This window comes from Chaetodon auriga, chromosome 8 (genome assembly GCF_051107435.1).
Source record: "Chaetodon auriga isolate fChaAug3 chromosome 8, fChaAug3.hap1, whole genome shotgun sequence".
NCBI lineage: Eukaryota > Metazoa > Chordata > Actinopteri > Chaetodontiformes > Chaetodontidae > Chaetodon > Chaetodon auriga.
Window position 1 is genome coordinate 10,532,926 of NC_135081.1, and position 11,114 is coordinate 10,544,039.

The following is an 11,114-nucleotide window of genomic DNA, read 5'->3' on the forward strand; positions in this document are numbered from 1 at the left end:
CGAGTTGCTCCTTTTTCCTCCTCCTCTGCCGCAGCCCCCCGTTCCACCGGCCTGTGTCAGTCTCTCCTCCATCTTTCCAAATTAACAAGGCTTGTAGGTTCTCCAGAGACCCGGCACCTCACTGATTTACCGACTGTCAGCCCGCCACAAATCACTCCATCCCTGTCAGCATTTATAACGCTCTCTCTCCATCTGTCTCCCTATCTCTTCTTTCATCTCCACGTTCCTTTACATCCCACTTCCCTCCTGTTACTGTTTCCATTTCCCATCTTTCTTCTTCCTCTTCTCACTCTCCACTGTCACTTTGTGCTCTTTGCATCTCTCTAACTCTGTTTCTGTCCTTTCTCCTTTTCCTGACTCGGTACTTTTTTTCCCCTCAGTTTCCTTTACTCCCACTCCTTCCCTTACCTCCGAACCTCTCATCTTGTGTCTCTCACCTCCATTCCCTGTTTGCCTTCCCTTTCTCCTTTCCTGTCCATTTTCTCTTTAACCATCTATTCCCTTTCCACATTACTTCCACATGTTATATCTTTTTTTTTCTCCCTTCTCTCTTTTTATCTAATGGCACCGCTCTCTCTGTCTCTCCCTCCAGTACCTTCAGAGGCGGCAGCAGGAGAACGCCCAGCGGCAGAGCAGAGGGGAGCCTCCGCTGCCTGAGGAGGACATCTCTAAAATGTTCAAGCCCCCCCAGCCTCCACCACGCATGGACACGTTGCTTATTGCAGGTACGCACGCACACACACACACACACACACACACACACACACACACACACACACACACAAAAAAAAAAACCACATAACCTCCATGCACAGACAGCACTCATCACCACTGAGACCCCCCTGCTCCAAACTCCATCAGCCGCCTCTGCTCCCCTCACAGGAGCTCAGGTTCTGTTTGTAATTATCTCCGCCATTATCTTGAAATTCCATTAATTTAAAGTTTATTGACTCAATCTCCAACTCGAACCTGTTTTGCTGCTGTTTCACACTGCTCAGCTCTCACGCTGTTCAGCTCTCCTCTGCCTTCTGACTACGTCCTGATCCGTCCATTTACTCTGGTTGCCACTAATTAGATGTTTTGCTGTGCTGCTGTTCCCCCCGCCTCCCGCTTGTGTGCATGTCTGTGTACAAATGTATGTATGTATATATGTTTCTGTGGGTGTGTGTTTGTGTTTTTGTGTGGGGGCGCATGGATGCATGTGGCTGCTCTCCAACAGGGCAAATTAACAACTACTGCCAGAACGTGAAGGAGTTCACCTCTCAGAACCTCGGGAAGCTGTTCATGGTTGAGGCTCTCCAAGGCCACAACTAGAGGAGAGAGATCGGGGAGGACTCTGCAGGAGGCGGGCAGAGTGCACAGAGGGAGGAAACAGAAAGGTGACAGAGGTGTGAAGCTACCTTGGCAATGACTGGAGGAACACTGCTCCCTTCTTTGTATTCTAAGAGTTTGTTCATTGCTTTTATGCCTAGCCCCATCTTGGATACAGAATAATCTTTGAAGATCACTTGATTTTGATTTCAATAAAAATCTTCCATCTCCACATCTTCTCTGACTATGTTTTCACATGTGAACTGTATTCTGCCTTTGGTGGTAATTGCAGCACATTTTCCAGTAGATTTCGACAACGTTTTGCATTTTCCACAGTGTTAATATGCTAAAATCGGACTTGAGCATCACACAAAATAATCATACAATGTAATAGTAGTTATGCATAATTTTATTGGTACAAGCCTTCGTCTTGTAGTTCAAACATCAAGCAGGTGGAACCAATTATTAGTGGATTTGCTGAAGTGTCGGTTTGCATGGTGGGGACAATGATACCCATGTAAACAGAAATATCAGTGATAGTTAAGCGTTAAATGAAATGCCAGTTACACGACTCGGCCCCCACTGTCTCACTGCGCTAAATAGACTTTTGATTGTGTCTTTTCTTTTCCCCCTGAAGTGAAATTACACGACACACCAGAATCTGCCTTTCCTCCACACAGCTAGCAATTAGCACGTGTTTATTTTTAGGACGCAAAAACAAAGTCCCAACAGTGAAATTTGCCTCGAAACAAAGATTTCTTTTGTCATTGAGTTTTCAAGACAACTTTTGAGGGAGGAACTGCAGGTGTGCCAAGTGACAGACTGAGAGAGACTGTCATCTGCACTAGGTGACATTCCTTATTTAGTGCCATTGTGTCTGTAATTGCCAAAAACCTGCCTGCTAACACAAGTTTAGAGAAAAGAACGACGGGGGAATCAGAGTGTTTTGGAGTTTACTCATAAAAATACACAGGGAGATAGATTTTGGTGTTGATGACAATGAATGTGGTTAAAGACAAACATCACAGAGTGCATTATACGTGATGAGAAAATTGGTATATTGTTTGACAGTCAGCCTAAGTGGGGTTTAAACATATCCATGATCGTCGTGTTCACCTTCAAAAACAGTTCCTCATTTGATTCAGTTCCTATTTAGACCTTCCTGATGTAGAATGTGAAATTCTTTTATTGCCTTCGTGACATTTCTGTCTCTACCGGCCTGAAGAGGAATAGTTGTTCTTAATCCCATCTGCTATCCTACCAATCGACTCTTCATTGGTCATGTTTTATGCTTTTGTATGGCATTCATTCATTCATTCCTTCATTACTTTCATTGAATTCAGTTTACTCATTTCGCCAGGATAATCCACCCAGTATGAATACTGCTTTCTAGGGAGTCCTGGGATCATAATATTAACCTACAGCCATGCTAGAAGCCCTCATAACATATAGTGACAGCGATACCATATTTAGCAGGTGTGTTGTTTACCATGTTTGTCTATCATGCTAACATTTGCTAATTAACAATAAACATAATACAGTTGAGGCTCATGATTTTTCCAAGCAGGCTATTTGATCATAAACCAAAGTATTTTGAATTGTATGTATTCAGTCTGTTCCCATGTGGACCTGTCCAGCTGATTCCATATCCAGGTATACAACAGGCTGCATTTTTACCTGCAAGGATTTCCAGATGTGCGTCCCGGCTCTCCACAGCTTTTGCTGCTGACCTTTTGCAAGCATTAGGGACCAGTGGTGAAACCCACCTCAACAGAAGAGCAACATGGCACAGAGGTTTCAAGACAACTGTCAGTACACTGTCCACCACGCTGTCAATACCAGACAAGTATTTAATTATTTATATTAATGGATTTATTGCAGAACTCAAAGTTGTCAAGGTCATAGCCTCTGAGTGTTCTAGCTTTGTGGTTAAATGTATTGTAGACCTGGAGGTGGCGTCATATTAAACCTAAACGGCAAATACTTTAAGGCCTCTACCTTTCAGCAGCAAGTGTCCTAAAACAAACTTTAGCTGACTCTTTACCAAAACACAGCTTGCAGAGTGCATGTCCGTCAGTAACCTCTAAATCCTTCTGCGTGAGGCCAACAGCTAAACACCTCACACAACTGTAAGCTGTTTGCTGATGATCCTCCGCAGAGAATCACATATCTCACAATTACTCCTCAAGTCATCAGAAGCACAGCAGCTCATTTGGGGAGCTTGTCACCGGTGTCCGCGCCGTCCAAGAGCAGGACGCTGACTGATGGCTCTGCTCGCTGCATTTAATAAGGAAGCTGGTTCATTGTAGAATAATTACGCGCCATCTCTATCTCTCCGCTCTTCTTCCTCGACCTGTGGTTAAGCAGCTGCGTCTCATTCGGTGGATGATGTTATTTAACTTGTCATCAGCATCGCCTAGTCGAGCAATAAGTTGTAGTGCTCCTGCTTGTCATCAGCACAATGCCATTAACAATAATTACAAGTCAACCAACATGATGAGCGCTTATTCAGCGGCGACGCTCGAGCGGGAGATGAATTCTTCCCCAAATCACAACATGTGTCCCTGACGGGCTGGCAGCATGGGCAATATTAACGCACCACAGAGGACTCAGCCGATATTTATTAATTACGCTATCTGCTGCTTTGACAGGTACACCTGTGCCTGTGATGGATGTGTTGTAGCATGTGATGTGAGCCATTGATTAGTGTTTGATTAGTGTGTGTTGTTTGTAATTCTAAAGGTGCGCAGTTTGGTTGACGCTGCCCTTGAGCGGCTGACTGGGGCACAGCACCCCCCACCCACCACCGTCCTGATCCCGAGATGTGTGAGGAATCACAAGCCTTAGCACGGCCTCAGCAGAGGCTCAAGCATTGTGTGGAGCCACGGAGGCACCGCTGGCCCCTGCAGAGTGCCAACACGGTGACAGAGGCTCCGCTTGTATTTAAAGTGGCAGTGTTTGGTTTGGAGTGGAGAGCAGTTTGGACTGAATCATGCAGTCACGGCAGGGCTCAAGGGCAATGGAGTGGAGGCGCAGGGGAGTCAAAACCGGTGTTGTGTTTCCACGTTACTCCTCAGTCATATGAATCGTGACATTAACTGTTGCATGTCGTGTTAAGCAAAGATAAAGCTGAGGAATTATTTACCTCTCTCAGAGGAAATCACAGGGTCGTGCAAGAAGCCGCATTATGTGGTTTCCTGGAATTAAACTTCAGATTAAAAGATATTTCTAAGCAGGTGTATGTTTCAACTTGAACTAAGCATGTGAAATTGCTATATAAAACAGTATATCATAGCTCTGATCATTCTTAATGATATACTAATACACACATGAACAATACAGTGTCCCGTGAACCATTATCATCTTATAGACATGTGCAATTCACACATCTGTTTGTTCTCCCTCAATAGAAAACCCCATAATCCCTGAATGGACGATTAGTTTTTAAGTTAAAAAGTTTAACTGCAGACCAGAAGATCACACGATGCTGCCTCACTGGGTCCGTTCTCAGTGGAAGGTTTCTAGTTTCACCATCACACTTGTGTAAAGTTGCAAATTGGACCGTGATTGGTTTCCAAACTAGTCGTGATGTCACAAAATCCTGCTAATATGGACACTCTTTAAATAGAGATCCAAGGCGAGCTCAGAGAAACTTTCCCCTTTGGCAGATGAGTGTGAAAACAGCTCATCATTCTGCACAGTGAAGCTCAAACATCAGGTAACACAAGTGATGTAACAACAAGCTAAATACATTTTTCAGGAGACCGGAGCTTTTAAATATCATCATACTTGCTTGCAACCACATTAGTGTGTTATACCTTTTCTGATTATTTGCTTATGAAAGCTAAATAGAGAGCTTGAATTAGAGCTACCCACCAACAGAGTTGTCCTTTGGAGTATATCCATTGTGCCATCTTGAGCGCAGGCTGTATAAATGCAACAGAGAGATTCTGCTGAAACACACTCACACCCCTCCATGTGTCCAGACACCTCACCTTTATACCCACTCGAGGCACTGATGTGGATTTTAGAAGTACTGAGTGTCTTTGCCTCATTGTGCGACTCGTTTTGAAATGTTAAACCGTTTGGAGGAAAGAACCCCACAGCAGCGGCAGCAGCTGCATTTGTGATTTTCTCTCCCACACGATCCTGCTCAATTGACCGTGAGACTACTGCGAGTCGGTGAAAATGAGAATGACATCCTCAAACACGAGACAAAATGTTTTCACCCACGGACGGCGCAGATGCCGAGTCTGTGGCCCGCTGATGCAACGCCTGACAACGAAACTTTGCACCTCCTTCTCCAAAGCCATTTCATTTGCTACCCCAGTTATTTGATCACTTTCTGTGATGTCACTTCCCTCCTCAGCATTTACAAAGATTACCCTAAACTGTGAGTCTGAACCCAGCATGGGAACCGAATGAGGGCTTTAGCTGTGTAAACAGCCAAGCGCTCTGTACGCTGCAATAGGAGGAAATACTTAATTAGGATTATGGGATTTGTCTGTGCACCTTCAGATTCCTGAGAAGGAGGCTGGTAGATGTCAGGGGGATATAAGTTTGGTCTCATTTAATCAGGGAGTGCGGCCTGCAGAGCCCTGACCCCAGCAGTAATTTATTACTGCTCAAACACAAACACAAGCTCTGTCAGCGTGCCTGCTGTCACCCTGTCATTGGTGATAGAGAGAATCAGCTGGATGAATATAATGAAACCAGTTATTTCTCTGTCAACTCTGAATACTTTTCCTTTTCTTTGCTCTCTCTCTCTCTCTCTCTCTCTCTCTCTCTCTCTCTCTCTCTTCTGCCACAGATATTGCCATGGCAACTGTAGATCCTGTATGGAGTAGCTGTTGAGGATGTAAAGTAGTTCCCATGGAAAAATAATCTTGCAAATCCCCAAAACAAGAGCAGAAAGGCAGGCAGATGTGGTTGTAGGAAGCGGTGTGGGCATGGTTAGGGAATTTAGCATTTATGCGATTATTCACACAAGTCGGCTGCAGCCAGCGTCAGAATACATTTCTTCACAGAGCAACGCTCCACCTGTCATTGAAGCAGCTCTATATTTGCCTTATCTCTGGTCGATAGATCTGCGCTGTGATTGGCAACTGTATAGACTGAGCGCTGTGTTCGAGTTGCAATTCGTCTCTGCCTGCCACCCAATTCGACGGCTGTCACCCGTCAGTGGCACAAATCCCACAGGCCATTATGAGGCTGGTTTAATCCCCACAACAGCAGCAACAGAAGCCTTTCAAGAATGGTTTCGGAGCATGATACCCTGTCTGTCACATGCATCCGTGGGCTTCTGGCAAGGCTACAGTGCATTGTCGTCGTCCCACTCCATCACTTATGTCTTGTCTTATCCCCAAGCCACTGAGACAAATGCACTGGATGTCCTCCTGCTGGAGATCAATCACGTGTTGCATGTAATCTGCTGGGCTTTGTCTCTCTGCTTTGGACACACAGATTTGGCCTTGGCTGTTACACATAATAAATTATGTTTTTATTGATGTCTTAATTTTGGAGGTTGAGGTGGATTTCTAAGAGAACTGCTTGCTCCATTTACTGACTGTGTTAGTTATTTGTCTGTTGTGAACTCTCCTCAACCTTTTCTGGCCCATGCCCAAGTTGTCACATGGATTTTAGTGTATGGAGGTACAGCCAGGAGTCAGTTAGCTTAGTTTAGCATAAAGGTAGGTGGAATTAACCAGCCTCAACCAGCCTTACTTTCTCCAAAGTTAAAAAATGCCTTCCAGCACCTCTAGATATCGCTAATTAACATATTGTATCGAAGTTGTTCAGTCCAACATTTTTCATAATGACAAGACTTCATGAGGTCTCTTCATTTGGCCACTGGTGCCCAGTTCCACCTTGTTTTACTCCCAGTAAAACTGCAATTTGTGAAGATTCAAGACCCAAAGGGGGAGAAGCCCATTGTGTTTGTGCCTGCTTGTTATTATTATCATTGTTGTCATTATCATTACTATTTATTGATTCATTTTTTTTGCCACAAGAGCTCAAATTACTGTGAGGTGGAAGGAACTAGAACCACACAACTCGCCCCCATAACTGGAAAAGTAGTATCAACACCAAATGGATAATCAGCATCGGGAACTGAGATACGAAAAACATGGCCATTACTCGTTAATGATTAACCCAACCATTATCAATCTTGATACATAGTGTAAGGAGTTGAGTGGGAATGGGCCTATTTAAGTATTTTAAGCCTGGCCAATAGGAGTGTCACAAATACCAAAAAAGTGTAACTTGTGTATAACTTTCAACAGTATTTTTTCCCAGCTTCAGGAGGCAGCTGTTTTCTGAAAAAAGATGCTGAACTACTAATGTGCACTGCCTGACCAGCACCACATAGCAGACAGAGAAAGTTAGCAACTAGCTGGTGAACATAGTGGAGCATTTAGCAGTGATGATTTCCCTCAGGAGTTGCTGGAGACAAAAACAGACTTAAAAGGAGAGCGAATACTTCAAATGAATGCTAATGTTGCTCAGTGTCTGCAGGATGTTTGAATAGGCAACTGTTTGCTAGTTACCCACATCATCTTCAAAGGTGTTACAGCGATTCCACAAAAGTTGGCCGCTGTGTAAAACACAAATAAAGCAGAATGTGACAACATGCTAATCCTTTTTGACATGTGCTCAGCTGAAAACAGTCCAAGACAATATATTCAAGTTTTCCCCTCATCAACTTCATTGATTTTTTGTAAATATCTGCTTATTCGGAATTTGATGCAACATGTTTCAAACAAATTGGGACAGGAGCAACTAAAGCCTGGGAAAGATGTGGAATGCTCCAAAAACACCTGTTTGGAACATTCCACAGGTAAACTGGTTGATTGGTAACAGGTGATAGTATCATGATTGGGTGTTAAAGGGGCATCCTGGAAAGGCTCAGTCGTTCACAAGCGAGGATGGAGAGAGGTTCACCGCTTTGTGAACACATGACTGGATGAAGGATGTGAGCACATGGGCTCAGGAACTCTTTGTAAACTGTTGTCAGTAAATGCAGCTCATTTGCAAATAACTGTGTTTTTATTCATCTTTTACATAGTGTCCTAACTTTTCTGGAAATGGGGGTTTAATATATCAATGATGTATTCACAGCTTGTTTCTGCTGCCCCCAAGAGCATTCAAAAAAAATCATTTATCGCAGGTTTAAAAGTGCGGACAGAATCCAAAAGTCTAATATTTTTTAAACATTTTTATTACAGATATACTGGATCAAAGTCATAGCGATGCAGTTGTTTGACTCCCATCTCATGTCATATGGATTCTTTACTCCAGGGTTTTAGAAACTCTACAGCATTAATCTATCAGGAGCAAGATGAAGCCTTTAGTTGTACATCCGATACCAGCTGAGCATCAGTAAGACTTAGGACAAATATCCTGGGCATAGTCTTGTTAAAGACCACACCTGCAGTGGTTTGTGTTTCCTGGAGCAGGCGTACAGTTTGTGACCTCCAGTTTCTCCTAATGCTGCTTTTATGTGCCTGTCGCTTTTTATTCACTGTTATCTATCATCCTCGTTGAAACCTTGAATTTCAAACGCTGCCCTTTTTTCCTTTTTTTGCTGGGTTATCATATTTTCCCCTTAATGAAGAAAATGAGAAAATGCCAAGCGGAGTAATTTATTATAATTCATGATCAGCTTCTCCCTCTTCCTTAAAGTCTGGAGATGCCAGCTTACCCCGGGTACAGTGATTGATGGGATGCTTGTGACCTACAATAGACAGACCCACAATTAAAGCGCGCCTTATCTCCCAGCTGTGACTCTCAAAGATAAATGCTGATAGCACCCTCCCCTTTGATGTTCAATCATGCACTCCGCGCCTTGGTCTCAGCTTGTGTCCTCAGAATGACTGATGTGCATTTGAATATTTCTTTCTTGCAGGTAAACATTAACATTCAGTTCACTTATTCAGTCACTCCTCCTCACTCTAGGTTCAATATAGTCTGTCTGTTTTATGCAGACATTCTCAGGGTAAAACAGAACCTAATTTAGGTGTGTTTATCTTCATGCTACGTACCCGTAAGACGAATGCATCCTTTTAAATTGGAAATGTTCATCACATGTTATGGGAAATGGACAATGTTTTTCTTCATTTCTTTCTCTTCAACCCCTTTGTTTTTATAGTTCTTTCTTCCTTATATTTATTTTGCCTCCATCCCAAATATCACATTTTGGACACTAAAACAACCCTCATGCTTATAATGTACTTATTAGTCTTCTCCAGTGGGACTTAACCATTGAACACTGTTTGCCTTTTGTCCCGGTCCTGGACTCATCCTCCACATCCTCCAGCCCTGTCTTGTATCTAATCCCACTGGAATTCACTCACAGAGGAAACTGTCCGTGACGCTGCTTCATTCAAAGCTCTAATAAAACTGCTGTATCAGTGGGGAGAACCATATGATCCTAAGATCATGTGAAACGCTTTCATGTGTTCTATGCCAATTGGTGAACACTGTTCAATTATGTACATGCTGTGAAAATTTGATCAGCGCTCCCCCTTTCATTCTGGATTCCCTTTTCTTCCTCCCTCAGCTTATTATCTATTTCTGACTGTCATCACTTCATGTTAGATTTTACTATACGAGCAACATGTACATTCACTCAGTGGGTGTCATTTTTCTGAACTCTCTTCTGTCTGAAGAAAAAATAGCTGGCAGCTGGCTGTAAACATTTTGAGTGCACTGATGCTGAGGAAATGAAAGTGTTACTCACTTAACTGTTTCTAAATGTGACACACTGTTAATACAGGTGCAAACTGTCAAAGAGGCACACAGAACAGCTGTCACTGACCTTTTAGCAGTACAACCTACCACTTTATCTCCCAACTGAGAAGACAGGTTACAACAAATCTAAACAATGAGAAGAAGATCTTTTTTTCTTCTTTAAAAAAAAGAAGAAAAAAATAGATGTATTGCAGTTTTCACCCACAGCCTTATTTTTCCTTTCCACACGCATTTTGATTATAACAAATGTTGATGCCTGGCCCCCGATTCTTGTCATTTGGTGTCCATTTATTTCCTTTGAGGGAAGCGGCAAGCCCACTGACATTCAATCATATTATTTTGCCACAATGATTCGCCGCCTCCACCTGTGACCTGAACCACACATAACACAGTGCATGACAAGTGCTGTGTAAATCAAAGCAGCAGGACACATACACACAGAGTTCTAACCAAATCTCATGGTGAGACCCTGACCAGCAGCAGAGATTATCACATGCACAAACAAAGCAGACAGTGGAGAACATCCAGGAGAGCACTTTTACCCCCTTTCTACAGTATTTTAATTCAATTTCTGCTAGGTCACCTGCAGGATGATGTTACACCACTTGGATGCAACTGCCAACCTGTTATTGCAGGAGTGTGATAGAGAGTAAGCTTATGGCAGCCATAACAGGCTTTTGTAAGGGCATGATGGCCTGCAGGTAAGTGATTTAGAGAGAATCAGGTTGATGCTCTCCAAACCTTCCACCAGAGATGCACGGCCAAGGCCAAGCAGTTGTAAATTTTCTCAAAGTGTCAGCTTTTTCCACATCGCTTACCTTAGGCTCGACTGGAATAAATTCTCTTACAATTTTCAAAGCTGAAATTGGTCATTCCTTGTGCATCTTTTCACTCCAGGACCTCTAAAATTGTCTGAGGGTGCCGTTTGGAGGCTTGTCTCCCTGTATTTGCCGTGGCACCTGATCCATACACTCGGTAAAGAGAAATTTCTGAATCTTTCACCCAATTTAGAAGGAATTGGCTATACTGCACAGGGCTGATTTGACATGGTG

At 43.3% G+C, this 11,114-nt stretch overlaps 1 protein-coding gene across 1 annotated transcript in view; it reads left to right on the forward strand.

The window, feature by feature from the left end:
- The window catches only part of LOC143325138 (eukaryotic translation initiation factor 3 subunit H), a 51,173-nt gene extending 49,630 nt beyond the window's left edge, over positions 1-1,543 (forward strand). Inside the window, exons 7-8 of the mRNA XM_076738052.1 lie at positions 593-725; positions 1,220-1,543. Of these exons, the coding sequence (XP_076594167.1) occupies positions 593-725; positions 1,220-1,314 (228 nt within the window). The 3' untranslated portion in view covers positions 1,315-1,543. The remainder of the gene's footprint in view (positions 1-592; positions 726-1,219) is intronic.
- The last annotated feature ends 9,571 nt before the right edge of the window (positions 1,544-11,114 follow it).